Source organism: Ostrinia nubilalis, chromosome 15 (genome assembly GCF_963855985.1).
Source record: "Ostrinia nubilalis chromosome 15, ilOstNubi1.1, whole genome shotgun sequence".
Classification (NCBI taxonomy): domain Eukaryota; kingdom Metazoa; phylum Arthropoda; class Insecta; order Lepidoptera; family Crambidae; genus Ostrinia; species Ostrinia nubilalis.
In genome coordinates, this window is record NC_087102.1 from 14,758,373 (window position 1) to 14,781,434 (window position 23,062).

A 23,062-nucleotide genomic window follows, 5' to 3' on the forward strand; every position below is an offset into this window, starting at 1 on the left:
AATTTTCGAGAACAGAAAACAAACTGTATGCACAGATGTAATCAAAAAACACACTGGACAGTAAAACAATCAATAAATTTAAATTTAAATTTAAATTTAAATAATTTAAATTTAAATAATTTATTTCATAATATAAAACGGTTTACAATAGTTAAAATATTGACCAAACTTCCTTTTAGGTAAAAATATACCTGTGCCAGGAAGTGAGGCTCTTCTATATCTAGGTATTGTTACTTATATCTAAACACTTGTTTTGGAATAAAATAAAAACTAAGTTACATTACATATTCTAGTTCGGGGGTAGAACCAAAAATAAATATATCCGTAAAGTTATTAAACTTCAAATAGTTGCAAAAAGTTCTGTTTGACAGTGTTGCTACTAGTGACATCTCGCTCGCTCAGTTCTGTTTAAATATTGACATGTGAATAACACCCGGACTGCTCACCACGCGTCCCGGCTCACTCGCTCACTTGCTATACGAGTCCTAACTGGGTATTGTAGTCGAGTACAAAATACAAATCACAATTAATATGGTCAAATTAATTCAAAAGCACAAAAAAGAAAATATTAATTTGAACTTCAGAAACTATACTATTCACTTAACTGCTTGTTAAGTGTGATGAAGTCTTGTTTATATTAAAGCTTTGTTCGTCTAGTCGACTAATTAAATCGAGTAGCGAGTAATTTAGGCTAAAGGTGTCCGAACACCACGTAACTAAGTTACTATAGTTCATTCGCGTTGAGAAAAAATACAGAGCACTGCCAATAGAGAGAGATGGCATGAGATCGTGCGGAGAGTTGTATCCTCCTCTACAACCGATGTGAACAACGCCTCAACGTGACCACGACCGCTCTGCCAAGAGCGTAACGAATAAGAAGTGTAAGGCGTATAAAATTGTGGTAAATAAAACCATCAACATTCATACAAAAAATCTCAGAACTTACTTACTTCAACTGGTCAATGTGAACACGGTTTTCTAATTCTACTATGGCCTAAGTTAGCATAATTGGTCAAACGGCATTGCTTATTGCACTAAAAATAGTGTAAACAACTGAACAAAGCTTGAATTGGCTCGACTAAAAGAACGATTAAGTATGTTTCATCGCACTAGTAGAACAACTCGTTTTTAGTAACTAAACTACTTGCTACTGACCAAATGAAATAACCATTTTGCACTTTGGTTTAGTACAATTTATAAAATAAAAGATTTCAAAGCCAGCTAGAGGAGCAGGGGTGCATGGTGGAGTGCGCTACTTGCCTGTCAAAATAGAACAAAATGGATCTGTATCTACTCGACTAACTTTTTGGTATTCGGGCACATTTAGCTAAACTACTCGCCACTCGACTAAAATACTCGACTAATGCAAACAAGGCTTGATTTAAGTACGTAGACTCTTACTTATTAAATACTGACATGGTACTTGCACTTGCTGCTTCATTTCAAATGTCTACAGGGAGAATACGTTTTATCATTAAAAGAAAATTCTACACTTTATATAAATAACGATCCAGTGCAAATAAATGACTACTTAAAGATAATTATTGTAATAATAACAATAGGGATTGATTTAATTGCATGTGTTAGGTATTACATCTATGTTATAATACTATGTTAAAATAATATGCTGTATAATAATAATAATGTTTTCTAGTCATTAATCGATTCATACTTAAATATTCGGGTAACCTAATGAATGGTTTATGAATGATACTAGAACATCACTAGGTATGTACTATTATTTCGATTTCGTTCGTCGTACAAAAATGACACGCAATAGCGAGAACCAATAAAAAACGACGCGCAAATACATGAGTTTTTATATTCAAGTGATCAAGCATACAAACATTGTTCACTAATTTGATCTGCGTTAATACATTTTCCTAGGAGTTTGTGAACAGTGCAGGATACCTCAATAAATCGAATGTTTTGATGTCGTGAAGCATGAGCACGGCGTGACTTCCATGCCCTGCGTGCCTACGGAAGGGCGTGCGGTGCGGATTACGTTTACTATGAATGATTTTATCTCTTTCTAAACTTGAGTGTCTGTGAATGACCGAGTGTAATAGCGAGCGTACCAAATTATGGATTGAATAGTGTTTGTTGTTGATGTATTATGATATGATTATTTCGCAAAGATAAAAATCGCCGTCGACTGTTATCGTGTCGTCTTGAATTCGTGGTGCCCACCAAACAGCAGTCATATGGCACGAGTGTAACTACGCGGGACGAGGTGAATTCGTTACGCTGTTCGATTTATCATAAGCGCTACTATTTACGCACTATACGAAAAGGATAGTACGTATTTTTAGTTGCGACGCGTGTTCGACAGTGGTAGCGTAGGTTCGACAATTCGGGTGACTTTCATCAGCGAAGTAAACAACTTCAAGGTTATCGGTCGGCATGTGCCAGCGTTCGTCGGGGATCGGGATGCGGGCGCGCTAACATGTCCGCGGGAGCGGGCGGCGGCGCGGGCGCCATCGTGCGCCAGGGCCATCTGCGCAAGCTGAAGACGATGAAGAAGAAATACTTCGTGCTGCGCGCGGAGACGGCCGAGTGCTCGGCGCGGCTGGAGTACTACGAGTCGGAGAAGAAGTTCCGCGCCGGCGCCTCGCCGCGCCGCGTGCTGCCGCTCAAGAGCTGCTACAACATCACGCGGCGCCTGGACCTCAAGCAGAAGCACGTGGTGGCGCTGTTCACGCGCGAGGAGCAGTTCTGCATCGTGGCCGAGAACGAGACGGACCTGCACGCCTGGCTCACCGCCATCCTCAAGCAGCACCGCTCCGACGACGCCAGCGCCGAGCTACTCCATCCCATACGTGAGTCCGACCTTACTATTATTGATTGTATAATAAACATTGTCTTGCACAATGATTTGTAATGAGTGGAGCGATCAAAACAACTCAAATCACTGCACAATTGTATTATAGCTGTACGCGCCGAGTGGCCTTTCGGTCTTGCAATGTTTACCAATTTTATAAACAGCGTTCGACCTTAATTAAGGATCTAATTTTATTAGTCTAAATTTAGAGAAGTGCCTAGGTGCCTTTACCTAGTTTAAACTGCCAAAAAGTTAAATTGGCAAATGTAGTGCAGCTGTGTTATCATCTATTCCACGAACTGTGAGGGGCCTTTATGGTATCACATTTGTTTGTTACAAAAACAGATAATGGAACTCTAGTGTTATCAGCTCCAATCACAAATGAGGAAAGAACAAAACATGTTTACCTAGTACAGTCATAGTTACAACAATAACAACAATTTAATGGACTTTTCTCATTTAAAGTTTTTAATTAGCAAAAATTTACTTATTAGTAGTGTTGAACACTTATCTACATAATTAGTCACAAAAGAGTAGTAATAAATATGTAGGTACCTACAAGCCCAAATTCATTCACTCATTAGTTAGAAATTAACATATTAATAACAGATACCTACTTGGTTATCAAGTACCAATAAGTAACTAGGTACCTAAATACTTTATTTGTATTAAGTTGTTCCATCCTGTCTCTCAAGTTAAATAATCCTTAAATAAAACTATTTTCTTTTAATAACCTTTTAATAACAATATTTTTTTTAATAGTTTTGGTATTTTTTTATTAAATTGAATATTTTTTGTTTTTAACGAGTTACACTTGATATCATGGACCTATTAATATCTTCTCTATTAATGTTTTTTTCACATTTCTTGTTAAATCTCAAACCAACATGTCAAATGGAAATTTACAGATAGTGAACATAAATTCGAAGGGCAATGACCTTTAAATTACTGGTAAAGTGCCACCATCATCAATCACAATGAGTGCTCCCTCTTATGTTTAAGGGACAATATGATAATTATTATACTGTTTTAAATCATTATTAATGCACTTTTTCCCAAATATTACTATTTTTTTATATTGTTGGGAAAGTAATCAGTCAATAACAAAATTAATTTGATTAGGTAATCATCAAATTTCATGTAAAATTAATTGACGTAATTATTTTTTTCCTTTTTTGTTCTTTTTTTGTTTCTTTTTTTAATTTATTTTTTATATTTTAGTACTTGAATTAGGTAATATTATAATCATCATTATGTTAGGCTATTAATTACAATGTTTCTACAAAATTAAAGTGAAGTACTAAAGATCTGATAGTCCTTTTGTGGTATGGCAAAGGTTGGCTGACACAACTGAGAGACTGGGGTCAGAATATTTATGTAGGTACCTATTTAGGCGAGGTATTATTAAAATTAAATACCTATCTAAATAAAACTACATGCTTAGATTATAGTAACTTTTGAATAAGATAATTTAAAATAGATTTAATTATCAGCAGATAAAATAACATGTATGTTGTTTATAGCACTAATGTTATCAAGCAACTCTGTTACAAAACTTATAAATACAATGTGGATTTTGTAATGAACAAGCTTGGTTGGATATCATTACTAATCACAGGTCATGGGTTAATTCTGATAATTAACTGTTTATCGGGCTAATTATCTAATTTGTAGGGGGGTTTGTTTTTAATTGTTTTTTTTTGTTTTTATGTAAATATGTGCTAGTCAACCTACTTTGTAGTGGTCTGAGTACTACATTTTGATAATAAATGGATATTGATGCCTTCAGTACACCTAAATGTTAGACTATCTCAGAAACGTAGATTATGACTCGACGGCGAATCGAACGTGCACCCGCCAGAGTCGCATCAAGTTCCCTTATGACCAACGCTTCACCAGTAAAAATCATTGTCAAGGTTAAATAAACTAATATTTTCTATTTGAGAATAGCTTGTGATAATTATTATTATGATAGCCATGTCACCATTTCTTGGGTGCATTGTTTTAATTTTCATTCAAAGCTAGGCGTAGACCACCGTTTTTTAGTCGGCCGATAGTTGGGTTCTGATTCTAATTTGTATGAAGAATCAATCGGTGTAATGTGCGCACTTCTATACATGCCCATACTGATTAACTGGTCGACTAAACTATCGGCCGAAAAAATGTTTGCAGTCTGCGCCTAGGCTAAGAAATTAACTTCATGTCTAAAAATATCACCATTCTGGGTAGAATAATTTTTTTTTCCCTTATTCTATTGCAATCTGTCTTCTGGAGGACATTCAGCAATATTTCTGTCCATTATTTATCAGTGGAAATTGGTAGAATAATAACGCGATAAGTTTTATAATTACTAAACAAGTTTGTATCATAACAAAATTTTATGTACATACTTTGAACCCTATCTACCGTTTACTATTCGACTTTGACCCACCTGAGTCACCGAAGTGAGCAATTTAGATAATTATCCTGTTGTTTATCGTACAAGTCAAAAACGGGCATTATATTGCGCCAGATGTGAAATAATGTTTGGCGCCAATTGGCGTTCTGCAAGTCATTAAAATCGCGGTGCGGCGTTCCCCGAAAACGGAACTGCACTGCCGGTAAACATGTTTTCCTGTTTCTTTTGCATGCTGTCAACAGCTTTGATAAACGTTTGATCAAACATTGGTTTTCGTTTGCAATGACAAATCATACTATTATTACTTGTTTGTTACAGTTGTTATTAAAAATATTATTATTGTGCTGCATGTTTATCTTTGTATATGCAGACATGAATTCTCAGAAGTTTAAAAAAATCCCTAATCCTTTTGTATGAGATATGAAGCAATCGCTGTTAGGCCCTTTCTGCGATCATAAACAAATTAATAATGCTTGCAGCAGTACATACTTACATAGTAATATGGATATTTATTTATTTTAATACATACCACACCTTTAAAAAAAACTGAGTTCATCCAAACCACTTTGATTGATGAATAGGCAATTTTCACAGAAGGTACTTTGAAAATTGATTTGAAAGTTTCAAGTTAGTGTCCTACTAAAGGTTTTGTTAGCTGTAAATAACTTGTAACTGAAATGTTTGTATGTAAACCATTTTTTTTTCTTCCGATGGGCGGACCGCTTTTTATTCTTATTTGAGCAGTATTCGTTTAAAGAAAAAAAGAAACAATCTAATTATCCAATAATTTTAGTTGTTAATACCTATCAATTTGTATTGTAATAATACTTGGAATTAGTAGGTATTTTTATTTAAATTATTTAGTGATTATAATAATTAGGTATCTAATAATTTTATTATTTTAATATATTATTTTAATTTTTCAATTAATATTTTCCTGCGACCTTTTTAGTGCCTATCACTATATGTTTAAATCTCTAAATTCCATCGCCCTGATATTGCGGCAGCCTGTATTAAAATAGTATTGTATTTTCCTTCTTCTCTTTTTATTAATTACCATTCTGGAATATATTTCTTACTTGGGGAATCCCGACAGATAAAATAGAAATGAGGAAGGAAATCACCATAATGCACTTGATAAATGTATTTAAAAACAGGAAAAAGGGGTGAAAAATAACAAAATAATATTTTATTGAGATTTTTAACACTTGAATTTTAATAATAACCACAAATTGATTTGCTTAAATTACTTTCAAATTGTGTATTCGGGTAGTTACACAAACGCGGGGTACGTGTAAAAATGTGCTTTAAAAAAAGAAATTATGTAATATTTGTACCTATTTTTCTTCTCTAACACTATAGCCTACAAAAACCTTCAATATGCATTTTCACATCTAACTTACTCAATTCAAACTCACATCTTCTGATACTAGTTACAGTAGCATAGACCTTTCTCTAAAACAAAAAGTTATATATATTTTTTTAGTTCTCTTGACGATAAGTATCGTCCAGAACCTTCCAGAACTATCAAAATTGTTTCCACTTTATACTACTGACTGAAGTATGTAGTTTCACAATTATATTTTTACTAGCTTTCCGCCCGCGGCTTCGCCCGCGTGGAATTTTGTCTGTCACAGAAAAACTTTATCGCGCGCGTCCCTGTTTCAAAAACCGGGATAAAAACTATCCTATGTTCTTTCCCGGGACTCAAACTATCTCTATGCCAAATTTCATCAAAATCGGTTGCGAGGTTTAAGCGGGAAAGCGTAACAGACAGACAGACAGACAGAGTTACTTTCGCATTTATAATATTAGTTGGGATTTTAGCGCAAATCGAGTTTGTAACCTTAACCATTTCGAAAATATCTATAAATTGTAATTTAGCGTTTACTTATTCAAAATGCGTGTATTGTATTGCAATGAAAATGTAACACGGCACGCGATTTTAATTCGCACTTGACCTGTTTTCTGCTGTTCAATAAGGTTCTAAATTTTAGGTGTGTTAGGTATTAATTATTTGATTTGACAAGAAACATTGTGTAATCAATCCAATAAACTTTTCAGAACACGTATGGCAAGTGAACGTTCAGAAGAAAGGTCTGGGGTCTTCCAAGAATATCCAGGGGCTGTACAACCTGTGCTTGACTGACAAGACCCTCACCCTGGTCAAGATCAAAAGCCACAACAATGTCATCAGCGACCTGGGAATACCGGAACGGATCGAGTACACCCTGAAAAATATCAGGAGGTAAGACTCCTAGACTACAGTATTTTTGTCGGCAGATGGTTTAGTCGGGCTGTTAATCAGTATGAACATGAAATGTGCACATTGCATCGATATGACTTTGTTGGTGTACCTAATAAATAAATAAATATGGCGGCTGATTACTCATACAAATTAACAGAAGTCGATCAAGCTATCGACCGATATACTGTGTGGACTTTTAGGCGAGGCTACTTTTTGTCACCGTGACAGTATATTTTTGTCTTTTACCCTTTTATAAAGAGAGACAACACAGTACTTATCTATTTATCGATGGAGAAACATACTGTCACGGTGACAAAAGTCACCCGTGCGCGCGCAACTTTAGTTGTATAAAATATCTCGTACGCAATCGCGGCTTCCGCAGTTTAAAATTTGGATTATCTGATTATACTATTCACGATAACGCTCCAACGATTGTAGATAGGTTTTTAGCGATACTTATCAAGCCTTAAGTGTTTGTCAAAATAGATTTTTTAACTAATTATAATATTTTACCTTTTAATTTTAATTATTATGGTACCAACTTAGAAATTATGTATTTTGCACTTCCCCTTTTGACCCCTTTCGTTGCTTGAATTGCAGTTAATTCGAGTATATAGTCCAGTAGAATTAGCTTTTAAATCGGAAATAATTCCTACAAAAGATTTTATTGCTTTAATGGCTTCATTGGTTGCCCATTAAGACTCTCCTAAGTTTTCGACTTCGACGGAGTTGTGCTTATGTGGTGGGGGCCCCCGAAAGGGGCGCTTTTTCGGTTTTCCAGTTATACCGCGTAAAGGACTTACCCTATCGAAAAGTGGTCTTCCTGATGGTTGAAGGGCATTTAATTCTGCATTAAATAAGACCAAATTCATATGTTTTGAACAAACCGTTCTCGTGCAAATGTTCGGCAAAGTAGAAAATATGTGTATAATTAATAACCCTCTCCACGTCCAATGGCTCGTTACCCGCAGGCTTTCAAGTCTTGAAAAGGAGCGCCTCAACCAGTGTAACCCTATCAAGGCATACGAGCTGGATTCGCCGATCCTTGTTCGTCCCAGCCGTTCCTTAACTGCGGTTGCTGCACCTCTTCCTGGCACTCACCTGAACGACTCTGTGTTACCAACTGTGGCTGCCCCTGTTCCTTGTATCCTCCTGCACGACTACATTGCCTAGCCGTATGCCTGGTCTAAGGTTTGACGCCAAAAATCAACAACAACAAGTTCATATTAAAACGCTGAAGAGTTTTTTGATTGTTTGTTTGAACGCGCTAATCTCAAGAATTACTAGTTTGATTGAAATAATATTTTTTGTGTTGAATAGCTCATAAATTGAGGAAGGCTATAGGATATATACAATCACTCTACGACTAATAGAGCCGAAGCAGTAAAGAAAAATGTTGCAAGCACGGAAAATAGTATTTAAACTATTTTCACGCGTGCGAAGTTGATTTTGTGGCGTCGAACCTTGGACCAGGCATACGGCTAGGCAACGTAGTCGTGCAGGAGGCTGCAAGGAAGAGGGACAGCCACAGTAGGTAACACAGGGTCGTTCAGGAGAGTGCAAGGAAGAGGTGCACCAACCGCAGTTAAGGAACGGCTGGGACGCACAAGGATAGGCGCATCAAGCTCGTAAGCCTTGATAGGGTTACACTGGTTAAGGTGGCCCTTTTCAAGACTTGGAAGCCTGTGGGTAACAAGCCATTGGACGTGGAGAGGGTCATTAATTATACGTATATTTTCTACTTTTCCGAACTTTAGCGCGGGAACGATTTGTCCAAAACATTTGAATTTGGTCTTATTCAATGCAGGATTAAGTGCCCTTCAACCGTCATGAAGACCACTTTTCGATAGGGTAAGTCCTTTACGCGGTATAACCGGAAAACCGAAAAAACGCCCCTTTCGGGGGCCCCCACCACTTAAGCACAACTCTCTCGAAGTCGAAAACTTAGGATCATCTTAATGGGCAACCAATGAAGCCATTAAAGCAAAAAAATCTTTTGTAGGAATTATTTCCGATTTAATCAATTTTTGTGTTTAATTCTACTGGCCTAATAGCCACACAGTTTAGCTGTGGTTTAGCTGTCAATGTAGCCCCCACCATTGAAGGTTGAACATTTCCAGGGATTTATAACTGTTTTGGAATTACTTACTTACTCTGATGGTTCAGCGACCCAACGTGTGTCTTGCCCTCCGATAGGAGTAACGTACAGCACAGCACCGATGACTCTGGAAATAATTAAGGAAAGCCTTTGTCTACCATGAGACGTTTTCCGATTGAGAAGAGGCACAAACCGTAGCATTTTGTTATCTTCGATACGGGACTATTCCGACCTCTCGTTCCCATCGCTGCAACTCCTGTGTAGCCAGGGTCTACAGCTTGACCGTCAATAAAAACCCAACCAGTGAAGGCCAAGTTTGTCCCGGGGGAAAGTTAAACTATCATTGGACTCACAACATGTTATCTTAGATGTCGTCGTCGTTTCAGCCAAATGACGTCCACTGCTGGACAAAGGCCTCCCCCAAGGTTTTCCATAATAAACGGTCCTGCGCTGCCCACATCCAGGCTATTCCCGCGACCTTCTATCTTAGATATAACCCATGTGTTTTGTTCCCTTAGATGCGGCGATTCAGAGTGTTTCTTCTACATGGAGGTGGGCCGGCAGACGGCGACGGGCGCCGGCGAGCTGTGGATGCACTCGGAAGACTCCAACATCGCTCAGAGCATGCACTCCACTATCCTCCTGTGAGTCTTGTAATTTAAACCTTATTCACTTATGTAAGGTCGAAAATCAATTGTCATGTTGTACACTGTAAAGGGTACAAGTCTACAAAATAAAAATACAAAAGACGATCTTCCCTGGTTTAATGAAAGATTAATTAATAATTAATTTTTTAATGATTCTATCGCCGGTGTCGAATAGAACCTTTTCGTTAAAGCTATCATTAAACACAGATATTGTTTCTGTCTCCATTTCTCCGCGATTCAATTCGATGCATACGCCATCTATTGTCTATTGACAGCAACTGAATTTTTTTGGACAAAACTTCCAGCGCAATGAGGAACTGCGCCAAAGAGTCGGAGAACGAGCGCGACCACATCATCCTACCCGTGGACGCGCCGGCACTTGCGCCGCGCAGCCAGTCCTACTCCGACACCAAGCACGGCCGCGCCGGGCTCTCCAACGGTGAGCCGCCCACAGCTCCCGCGGGCACAGCATGCTGCCCGTGCTCGCGCCGCAGCCAGTCCTGCTCCGACACCGAGCACGGCCGCGCCGGGCTCTCCAACGGTGAGCCTCCCACAGCTCCCGCGGGCACAGCATGCTGCCCGTGCTCGCGCCGCAGCCAGTCCTGCTCCGACACCGAGCACGGCCGCGCCGGGCTCTCCAACGGTGAGCCGCCCACAGCTCCCGCGGGCACAGCATGCTGCCCGTGCTCGCGCCGCAGCCAGTCCTGCTCCGACACCGAGCACGGCCGCGCCGGGCTCTCCAACGGTGAGCCTCCCACAGCTCCCGCGGGCACAGCATGCTGCCCGTGCTCGCGCCGCAGCCAGTCCTGCTCCGACACCGAGCACGGCCGCGCCGGGCTCTCCAACGGTGAGCCTCCCACAGCTCCCAAGGGCATCCGTGAGCCCCCACCCTAGTGATGTCTACGAGGTCCTAGTTATGACGAGAGTTCACAGTGTCAAACATTTGATTGTAATAATGAGGGCTATCGTTTTTATACTTAACAGTTGGCACCCCTGGCGATTGACAGGACCTTACTCTACAATGGCGCCATCTTGATGAGTGCAATTGCGATAGTCCTCCTACCACTTTAGCGCTCACCAGTTGGTGCCAGGTAAGTGACAGGACCTTACTCTACAGTGGCGCTAACTGCTGAGCGCTAAAACGATAGCCCTCATTGGTCAAGAACGCAAAAAGACAGGTTCGTAAAATGACACATTTGCAAACTAATAAAAATTTTGAGTATTCATTCTGCGAATTTGGCATTTTACGCCTCCTGATAATATTGATATTTGCGGTTCTGACTTTTTGTACATGTGACATTTTGCATTTTTGACGAGCACCTGTGAGCCCCGCCCATAGTGGTCCGACGAGCGACCAGGGCTGTGTCTAGGTAGCCAAAGGCCACAGAGCTAAATGGTGCATAAAACTGGAGCCCTAACTGAACTGTAAAGTAAAATTAAGACAAACTCAATGAGATAACCCGACCCTGTATGGACTATGTTCATCTTTGCACTCTAGTCACGAAATCTGCCGGGTACATTTTGGAAGATGACCATTGTAATTACACATCGCACCTGGACAACAGTCATATTAGTATTGTAGTTTAAGATACTCGCTTCAGTAGTGTGGTATATTATATTAGTAGTGTTTATAGCATTATGTAGTTTTAGAACATTATTATGTGACTAACATGAACCCATTTAGATAATTTGCTCTGTAGTTGCCATGCCTTAGCATCGTGCCCTCCACCCCCTGTTTTGAGCCCCTACGAATTACCATTACATTGTAATTTTGCCCTCTAGCCGATGTAAATGTCATTCGTTAAGGGAAAAAGATCTAATAGTATTGTTGGTCGAAGCGAAGCGATGTTTTATTTAGTCCCTAATTCGTGAAAAACATTGACATTAGTTTATAGGGTATCTGAATTCACTTGTTTCGACAGTCGAATGTCGTATTTCTTTGATATGGCCATTGCTTTGGCGTGTCTCGCGACGTCTGCGACTTCCGAGTCGTGTGTTGCCGCGTCTGCGACTTCTGACTTGGCGTGTCTTGCAGACGTGGGCCTGTGCGTGGGCTCGTGCCTTAGGCCGTGCGCGACGCACTCTATCGACGACTCGGCCGCTGCGCTGGCGCCGCTCGCCTCGCCGCCGCCCCCCGGTACGGAACGGAACCGCCTCGGTACGCCGGCGGATCGCAATGTATACCTTGATTTTTTAGAATCCAGCAGAGATGTAAACAAACACTTTCATACACAATTACACCATAATCACTTACGTGTTCATAATATCATACACATTATTTAACAAGCCCATGAAACCAACTTTATTTTCACGTTTAAACAAGTTTGAAATCAATCTTTGAAACAAATTATTTTAGCAAAATACGTGGACGATGCAAATTTGTGAGACTTGTCAAATTGACTTGACGTTTAAAATCATTGTGTTATCTCCATATTGTCTATGACTTGTCTCTGACACATCAGTGCTGTAACCTGTGAGTCATAGACAATAATCTGTAAATTTAATCGATATTATTTTAAGTATACACTTATTCCGATTAATGATTAATTTTAAATAAAAAATATACGATACTTTGTTTAGTTTTCCAGCGATAACTTCGAAAATATTGGAGATAACGTAAAATTATTTTTCTACTTTTAGTGTATACTTTTTCGGAGTCAGTTTAATTTTTAGTCGGTTTTATTTAAACGAAATTATTTTACTTTTTTATGCAATTACGTATTGTTCCATTGCTTATTTTCCTATATAAGTAAATAAAATAAAAGAAAATAAAAATCTTCTTTCAATGAGGGTTTTCGCGATTGAAAAATCCGCCAGATGTCAATACGTAGAATCCACCAATCACGCAAATGCTGCGTGATTGGTGGATTTTGACATATCTGTCAATGTCATGTCAAAATTAACCAATCATGCAACATTTGGACCTCGCGTCTACGTATTGGCATCTGGCGGATTTTTCAATCGTGAAAACCCTCATTGATAGCATCTTAAATTACCTCCCTAGCGAAATAGAGCAACAAAGAACTGAGCGAGCGAGATGTCACTAGTAGCAACACTGTCAAACAGAACTTTTTGCAACTATTTGAAGTTGAATAACTTTACGGATATCATTGATTGTTTTACTGTCCTGTGTGTTTTTTGATTACATCTGTGCATACAGTTTGTTTCCTGTTCTCGAAAATTTCATAATCAGTTCACATTCAATGTTGCGACTTTGTTTCATATTTTTAGTATTTTGACGATCACCCGGCGATGATACGCAAGTACTACAATAATTGAGAATGTTACTAGGTATGCAAAATCACTTGAAACCTATGTTACAGTTAAGCTTTTACATTTACAAATACATTAGTTTTTATTTCATTCAAAAATACCCAGTAGTTATGATTTTATAGGCATTCAAAGTTCGCTTAAATATTGAGTCCCGCCGACGGTCACGTGACCCCGTGTGACGTACATTCACAGCGTCCGCTCACTAGAAAACGGATATAAACATACTTAAATATTTTTTTTTTGTAAATACAAACTTATTATACATATTAACACCCAGACCCATCACAGAAATTAAAATTGAACCAAACCCAAACTTGATGCGATTGTGTCGTTTTATTGCGAATTACCTTCCAGCTCCATCATTAGACCCCGATTACTATATAGAATTAAAATACTCATCAATACAAAACGAACGAGCCCAAACTCGATGCATTTAAGTCGTTTTATTATAGAGTTCCTATGGCCACCTTCCAGCTCCATCATCAGATCAGCTCCATGTCATCATAATATTGCATGGTCATCCAAATCACATGTGTTTGCGAAATTTCAGCTTAATCGGTTGCCTGGAAGTGGGTCTTAATTCAGCTTGCAAGATTCCACCCATACAAATATGAGCCAGTCGTTGTAATATGACGTCACGCGCATAAAATGGCGGGCCGGCCGCCGCCCGCACTTTTAAAATTCAATATCTTGGAAACTAATTGACGTATCGAAATAATTCTTTCACGTGTATTTTTTATTTTTAACAGAGAATACAGAAAGCTAAAAAACAAAATTAGTGAACATTCTTCATTTCACTTCGCGATTAACGAGAGGTTTTGTCGCATCACTAGTTCACAGACTAAAAATATTTTTATGTCAGTTGGCCATTTTTGATGACATTTCTGCTGATTTCTAAAAAATTAGACTGTAAACGCTCAATGACTGTCTAAAAGATGGACTTACAAAAATAAGACGAAACTCACACAGACAATTTACAAACGCGTATTGTGGAAAACGCATTCACGGACGATGTGACGCCCACAAATGCTGTATACTTACACACTAGTTTCGTAAATATGTACGTACATACAACATCACATAAAGTTACGCATATTTGATATTTCGTTTCTTCTTCTATCATGGATTGTAACTAAGATCACAAGAATAGTGTGAGACATAATCTGACTCAATTGACCCGCCGACGTGCCGCCAAAAAAAGGCAGCATATTATTTATTTTTTAGGCAACTGTAATGCATGTCTGATAGACACTATTACAATTTCAAATTCAACCATTGAACCTACTTTTCAATACAGCAATAATGTGTCATTTGATCTTATAGGAACATTTAACTTGATGTTCTTACACCGCTATACAATGACTAACGCCACACAATAAATACCTACTGAATGATTCAACTTTATGATTGAGTTTTTAATTTTATTTGCACCGTTTTACATTGCGATTCGTTCGGAATAATCGTGGACAAAAACACATGACTGGTACTAAACACTTATCATATCCGCTCGCGACCGCTAAGTGTCAATTTCTAACATGTCCCCATCCCCACCGTAATATCTTGACATGCCAGAACATGCGCTTGATTTCTTGACATGTTGACCTTACAACAATTCTTCCTGACTCACGTGTGTATCTTCCCTTCGCATGTCAACATGTTATTCTTTTCCAAGCTACCTGTGTTCTTACATGCGTCAGTAAGTCCACGTAATAATCGGTCGCGCTTTGTGCTTACGTCATGGAAATACTCTGTGAAACTGTTGTTGTCGTTTGTAAAACAACTTAACAAAACGGAGTCTAATTAACGTTATTTAATAACGGATCGACAAAATTGCGTTTCTATTTCGTATGTCTGCTTCACTGGCTGCGCTTTTTGTTCTGCTTTTAGTACATTGTTTGTTTTACATGTTTATTATATCGTTTGAAATGTTTATCATGTTTATTTCTCATTTGAATCATGCTTTTAGAAATGCTTACGTTAAAAACTGTTTATGTTGTTTTATTTATATTTGTTGTCTCGTCGCTTTCAAATCAAATTGTATTACTCGTACCAGGTAAATTAACGGTAAAGCACGATAAATACAAACGTGTTTTGAACTTATGCACTAGAAGAATATAAAGAAATGTTTACTTCTTACTTGATAAATCTTAAGTTATAAGGTACTGTATTGTTTTAATAAATATCAACTTTTCCACTTTGTAAAATGTGTGCTGATATCCTATTAATTATTAGGGTAACTCGCAAGTTTTCCTAAAAAAATGTTTTTCTTGTGTGATTGCATACACTAACAGTTAATTTAGAATTTTTAGGTATAAGCATGACGGTTGAAGTGGTAATGTAAGGGTTTTCGGATATTGGGTACTCACTTGCATGTATGGTTTTGTAAAAACATGAATGGTTTTTGGTGACGGCTGTGTCGTGCAGTGTGGTTCAATTAATTAATCAAACATGGTACTTTGAAAATTGGATTGTTAAGTTTGTCTTTAAGTTTTCAGGAAATTAAACACTTTGTCGTATTCATGCACCAATTTTCAAGTTACCAAGTTATTTACAGGAATGTTCACATTCAATCAATACTCAAAATATGGCAGATATTAACCATGTTCTCATACATATTACATTTTGTAATATTTCATCTTATTTTATTTAACTGTTTGCCATATTACAGTTCATTGTAACATTTATAACGAGCGGCGGTGACCTCGAATAATTAATACAGAGATATTTTCCTAAACACGAGTGCGTGCAGCAATTCGGCAGTCCTTGATAGTATGAATTTTGTAAGCACTCACTGTCTACCTCGAAATAAAGCGCCACATGTGTCACTCGCTCGACGTCACCACCGCTCCGCATTACATTTAACCCCCATCGCACCGGGTGACGCTTGGTGCCATTGTTTACGTGTCGCTTCTCATGTCTTTCGCAGCCGAAAACCAACCGCCGAATAACTCATTAAGTAGCGATAGCCGCGAGAAGGCGCGCGGGGTCAAACACCACCGCACGGTGTCGCTGCCGGCCGGCTGTCCCTGCGCCGCGCCGCGGGTGGTTCACGAGCGCACGCGGTCCGCGCCGCTCGCCGGCGAGGCCGACCGCGAACCGAAGAGCTGGGCCCGCCGCGCCTCCACCGGCGCCCGGCACGCCAAGCTGTCTCCTGCCCATGCCAAGAGTACGTATCCGCCCTTAATCGGGCCCGCCGTCATGCCAAGCTGTCCCTCGCGCACGCCAAGAGTATGTACAGTCGCGGAATGAAAAGGTTCGTCACCTTAGTGTCGGTTTTCGCTTGCACTAGGTACTGTAAGAGTCAAACCTGCCAACATAACCGTGCAAGAAACAGTGCTGCTAACATTTAAATAAATATGACGTTTGCTAACGAATACGGTTTTGCTTGTTTATTTTTCTATCCCATCAGTGCAATGTTACAAAATGTAGTTTTTTTATTTAATAGATAATGGCAGGTTGAACCAACAACTAATAATCTTCTTGACAAGTTAAATCGTCAAACAACTTTGATCTGAATAATTTTGAACTTTACTGACGAACAGTTAGATTATTTTCTCTAACTTGAGATGATTCTGTAACATAGTTTCAAAAGGTAATATGTGCTCGCGATTCGTTGAAGGAATCAATTTGAAAACTGACGAACCTTTTCATTCCGTGACTGTACCCGCACTGCGCCTGGCCTGCGTCCACGTGAAGCTATCGCGTATGTACCCGCCCCGAGCCCGTCTCGCCGTCACGCCAAGGGTACCTATCCGTTCCGCCGCCACGTCACTGTCCCCTGCGCACGCCAAGCTGTCCCCCGCCCACGCCAAGAATATGTACCCCACCGCCAAGCTAAGCTGTCCCCCGCGCTGGTCTATGAGGACAAAAGTGGCATAAAGTGCAGCGAAAGCCTAAGAGTATGTATCACTCACCTGAACTCCTGAAGCCGAGGATGGAGAAATTCACAAATGCTACAGAAAGAGTAAGTTAAAATTCGAATCGAAGAAGGCAGTAAGCGGCAGTTCTCACTTCACCCATTGGTTTAGAGTGTACATCGGTGTTTACACATCTACTAACACCACATCACTATGATGTTGACAGACTTATTTATTTCAAATCAATGTATGTATTGCAATAAATAATGTCACTGCGTTCTACTATGCACGTATTGTCCGATTAAAAAATCAAAGTAACAGTCAAGAAAGAAGTAAATCTGTCAACGTAAAAACCCTATTTTATGTTGCAAGATCAAGGCACGTGGTAAAAATGTTTATGTTGCTTTTATGTTGTAATTTGTTGCCAATATGTGTTGTTATGTTCATAATAATATTTTATAATTATTAATACCAATCTAACACTTTAAACAAGTGCATTTGAAGATGCGTTATCTTATGACTTCACGGGATTAAACACATCACAAATTGTATCACGAGACGTGCTTTCTTGTTTCGTTATCAATGTTTGTTCTTACTTCGTTTATACTTTACTTTCTTAAATACTTTTAATTACATGAAAAAAGTTTCTGTTTTAAAACACTTTCGAATTTGATTTTATTGCTACACAATCAAATTAGGTAACGGTACACTATGATACAGTACTTGAATTCTGTAATGCCAGGTCAATTAATTTCCTGAGTTTTGCCCTAACGTGCGACTGAGACAGCAAATATGTTATAAAAAATGTACGTAACTACGTACCATTGTATGTGCTACTTGCATGAATCTCACTATCTACTCTATCTGCGTATTTCTCAAAAAAAGCCTTTTAATCTATATTATCTATGCATTTTCTCTTACTTTTAGCAGTGAGTCATCATTCATCTGGAACTGCAAAGCGATATTAGATATCCACTGTTTTCTGCTTTACACTGGACATGCAATACAATAACAGAACTGAGGTTCTTGAAACGATAAAAACGTTACTTATTTATTTATTTATTTATTTATTTAGGAAAACCAGGGTTTTACAGTGTGTAATAATGACATAAGTTACAGTGATGAGTCTTTGACGATATCAGCCGGCTAGGATGATCACCATGATAAAATCTTATCGATGATTTTACACGTCAAAATGTATGGGCTTATCTAATAAAATCGATAAAATGGCGTGATAAAAGCTTATCGCGGCGCGCATCCTAGGCCTACTGGGGGCTTAGTACGAGTTTACACCAAACGTAGTCGCTAGTGCGTAAAAAATGATATTAAATGTATGACAGATTGTACAGCGTCCCTATCGGATACTTTCAAAAACTAAAATCTTCATAGATTTCTTTGATGCACTCGCTAGCGACGACGTTCAATGAAAACTCGCACTAAGCACACTGGTAATAGATTTTACTGCACAAAAATCTCGGTATTTGAAACTTTCACGCTATTATATGCTGTATTGCTGTCCAATATAAAGCCGAGAGTGGCGCGATTATCGTGCGGTGCGTTAGGCTGGTTTTAGTGTCACTCACGCTCCGCACGGCCAGTCTGTATGAACTTCTAGGGAGCGTTTTAGAGTAATGCGGTCCGGAGGAACCGCTCCGCTACCTAGCAGTTCATACTGATCAGCTGTGCGGAGCGATCCGCACTGACAGTCCGCGTGACACTAAAACCAGCCTTTAGAGTGTGAGTTGTCTGCAGATGCAGTCCGCAGTCGCTGCGACAGTATGCCGTCGCGAGTGTCGGTGTACGAGGTGGTGGAAAGGCCTCCACCGAGGTTAAACGACATTGACGGTGAGTGACAATAATGAAGCTGCCATACTTATTATCCGGATTTGTACATCAGTGGGAATATAGTTCCCACCATATTTTGAACTTTATTTCCTTGTCTTAGCCTAGGTGCAGACCACCGACTTTTAGTTGGGCGATAGTTGAGTCGGTATGTTAATCAGTATAGATAGAGATGTATGAAAGTGCGCACATTATACCGATTAGGTATCGACCGATTCTTCATACAAATTAAAATCGGGCCCAACTATTGGCCAACTAAAAGTCAGTGGTCTGCGCTTAGGCTTAAGGTCCAAAAACTTGTGTTAAAGGCTGAAAGACACTGCAACCCCCCTAGACAAGTTACAAAATGAGACAGTTTTCATTTTGAAATCGCTTCACGGAATTAAGCAACTCCAATCAAAAATAACGCCGGAGCGTAGCAACTTCTAATTTACAACTGTCCCGTTTTGTAACTTTTCTAGGAAAAATTGGCCAACTAATGGTGATTTCTTTACACATTTTCTGGTTCAAATTATTGCAACTACACCATAGTTGCAATCATTTCGAACGCTCTGACTATACGAAAGGGCCTTCTATGCGGCAGCGCATATACAAGTGTTAAAACTAAATCGAAGACCTTTTTTCGAGTCGATTGGTCGGCCGTTTGGTGTAGTGGTTCGAAACGGACTACTATTCCGGAGGTAGCGGGTTCGATTCCCGCACAGTACAAACATTTGTGTGCATGAACATATTTGTTTGTATTGGACTGGGTGTTTTCTATGTATAATAAGTATGTATTTACAAAAAAAAAGTATTTAAGTATGTTTATATCCGTTGTCTAGTACCCATAGTACAAGCTTTGCTTAGTTTGGGACTAGAAGCGCAGTGTAGAATGTCTAAGGATATTTATTTATTATTATTTATTTGAAAGTAGATAGTAATTTTAAAGGATAGTGGGTGGAGACGATGACAAACAATCCCGCTCTGTGCAGGTGTGGAGGCGTCCCGCGACGAGCCGGACGCGATGGCGGAGTGGTCGCGCACGCCGCGGATACCCGAGGAGCCGGACTGCTGCGACGTGTCCCGGGACTTCGTCAGGTAAAGATGATGGTCTACCTACCGCTTCAGCGCTCACCATACGGCGCCACTATCTTAGCCACTAGCGAGCGAAAGGATCTTAACTCTACAGTGGCACCAACTGGTGAGAGCAAAGCTATAGTCCTCATTAAATAGGGTTGTTTCCTGGGTCAAAAAGCAAGAGTTTTAATTAGTCCGTCAGTTAACTTATCAAAAAATACTCTACACGTATATTTCACTTTTTCAATCTAATGAAAATTTAAAGAGATAAAGCGCGCCAAAGTTCATAAGAGGAGGCCCGTGACGTCAATGAGTGCATAAAAGTGCCGCACTTTGTGACGTCGCGCGGAACTTCAACGCACCATAACTATGTAATTTTTTGTTAGATTGACAAATAAAAATATAGGTGTCCAATATTTTTTGATATTAAACATGACGGACTAAAAAAATTTTTTAGGAAACTAGCCTGTTGGTTAAAAAGTGACGTCCATGTCAAACTGACGAGTCACAGTGCCTTACGGTGGCGCCATCCTTTTGAGGGCAAATGCGGTAGTGCTCTTATCGATTCAGCGCTCACCAGTTGGGGCCACTGTCTTAGCTTATTAGCGAGTGACAGTACCTTGTACTCTACAGCGGCGTCAACTGGTGAAGGCGGATACATTGGCTGGCGGTGTCACTACACTGAACTGTCCCACCAAACTCATTGACAGGGGGGCACCACCATCGTTCAACTATATAGTTTCCAACATGGCAAAAATCGGAACCAGCGATCCGGTATTGACAGTGGCTCCCCCCTGTCAATGTCACGGGTGGGACAGTTCAGTGTATTGGGTCTATAGTTCCTGTTGTAACAAGTCTGTCTTCCGCAGCTCGGGCGGGCGGGTAGGCGGCGCGCTGCCGGCGGGCGCGTCTGTCCACCACTCGCGCACGTCCTCCTTCGGCGCCGAGGACTCGGTCCCCGACGGGTACCTGCCCATGGCGCCCGGCCACGAGCCGCTGCCCGCACTCGTGTCCGCTTCGAGCGGCTCCGTGTGCAGCGGGACGCCGTCTACTGACCCTAGGTTTAGGTGAGAGACAGTTGCTTAGATCCTTTGTACTCACACGCACTCGCGCACGTCCTCCTTCGGCGCCGAGGACTCGGTCCCCGACGGGTACCTGCCCATGGCGCCCGGCCACGAGCCGCTGCCCGCGCTCGTGTCTGCTTCAAGCGGCTCCGTGTGCAGCGGGACGCCGTCCACTGACCCTAGGTTTAGGTGAGAGACAGTTGCTTAGATCCTTTGTACTCACACGCACTCGCGCACGTCCTCCTTCGGCGCCGAGGACTCGGTCCCCGACGGGTACCTGCCCATGGCGCCCGGCCACGAGCCGCTGCCCGCACTCGTGTCCGCTTCGAGCGGCTCCGTGTGCAGCGGGACGCCGTCTACTGACCCTAGGTTTAGGTGAGAGACAGTTGCTTAGATCCTTTGTACTCACACGCACTCGCGCACGTCCTCCTTCGGCGCCGAGGACTCGGTCCCCGACGGGTACCTGCCCATGGCGCCCGGCCACGAGCCGCTGCCCGCGCTCGTGTCTGCTTCAAGCGGCTCCGTGTGCAGCGGGACGCCGTCCACTGACCCTAGGTTTAGGTGAGAGACAGTTGCTTAGATCCTTTGTACTCACACGCACTCGCGCACGTCCTCCTTCGGCGCCGAGGACTCGGTCCCCGACGGGTACCTGCCCATGGCGCCCGGCCACGAGCCGCTGCCCGCGCTCGTGTCTGCTTCAAGCGGCTCCGTGTGCAGCGGGACGCCGTCTACTGACCCTAGGTTTAGGTGAGAGACAGTTAGATTAGGCCCTTTGTACTCACACGCACTCGCGCACGTCCTCCTTCGGCGCCGAGGACTCGGTCCCCGACGGGTACCTGCCCATGGCGCCCGGCCACGAGCCGCTGCCCGCACTCGTGTCCGCTTCGAGCGGCTCCGTGTGCAGCGGGACGCCGTCTACTGACCCTAGGTTTAGGTGAGAGACAGTTGCTTAGATCCTTTGTACTCACACGCACTCGCGCACGTCCTCCTTCGGCGCCGAGGACTCGGTCCCCGACGGGTACCTGCCCATGGCGCCCGGCCACGAGCCGCTGCCCGCACTCGTGTCCGCTTCGAGCGGCTCCGTGTGCAGCGGGACGCCGTCTACTGACCCTAGGTTTAGGTGAGAGACAGTTGCTTAGATCCTTTGTACTCACACGCACTCGCGCACGTCCTCCTTCGGCGCCGAGGACTCGGTCCCCGACGGGTACCTGCCCATGGCGCCCGGCCACGAGCCGCTGCCCGCGCTCGTGTCTGCTTCAAGCGGCTCCGTGTGCAGCGGGACGCCGTCCACTGACCCTAGGTTTAGGTGAGAGACAGTTGCTTAGATCCTTTGTACTCACACGCACTCGCGCACGTCCTCCTTCGGCGCCGAGGACTCGGTCCCCGACGGGTACCTGCCCATGGCGCCCGGCCACGAGCCGCTGCCCGCGCTCGTGTCTGCTTCAAGCGGCTCCGTGTGCAGCGGGACGCCGTCTACTGACCCTAGGTTTAGGTGAGAGACAGTTAGATTAGGCCCTTTGTACTCACACGCACTCGCGCACGTCCTCCTTCGGCGCCGAGGACTCGGTCCCCGACGGGTACCTGCCCATGGCGCCCGGCCACGAGCCGCTGCCCGCACTCGTGTCCGCTTCGAGCGGCTCCGTGTGCAGCGGGACGCCGTCTACTGACCCTAGGTTTAGGTGAGAGACAGTTGCTTGGTTCTTTTGTACTCACTAACATTTTTTAGCTTTTAGCTCAGGCTCGCCATATAAGGACAGC

General features: G+C 41.6%; 2 protein-coding genes across 2 annotated transcripts; both read left to right on the plus strand.

Annotated features, from left to right (window-relative positions):
* The first annotated feature begins 1,761 nt into the window (after window positions 1-1,761).
* LOC135078742 (insulin receptor substrate 1) lies at window positions 1,762-21,311 on the plus strand. Its single transcript, XM_063973299.1, has 8 exons — window positions 1,762-2,819; window positions 7,284-7,467; window positions 10,084-10,209; window positions 10,518-10,651; window positions 16,412-16,651; window positions 19,095-19,187; window positions 20,156-20,261; window positions 21,110-21,311. The coding sequence occupies exons 1-8, from the start codon at window positions 2,447-2,449 to the stop codon at window positions 21,309-21,311; spliced, it is 1,458 nt and encodes a 485-aa protein (XP_063829369.1). The 5' UTR covers window positions 1,762-2,446.
* LOC135078569 (uncharacterized) lies at window positions 10,683-16,195 on the plus strand. The gene is made up of 4 exons (XM_063973100.1): window positions 10,683-10,753; window positions 10,809-11,059; window positions 12,248-12,390; window positions 16,154-16,195. Exons 1-4 carry the CDS (start codon window positions 10,683-10,685, stop codon window positions 16,193-16,195), a joined length of 507 nt encoding a protein of 168 aa, XP_063829170.1.
* Window positions 21,312-23,062: the final 1,751 nt, after the last annotated feature.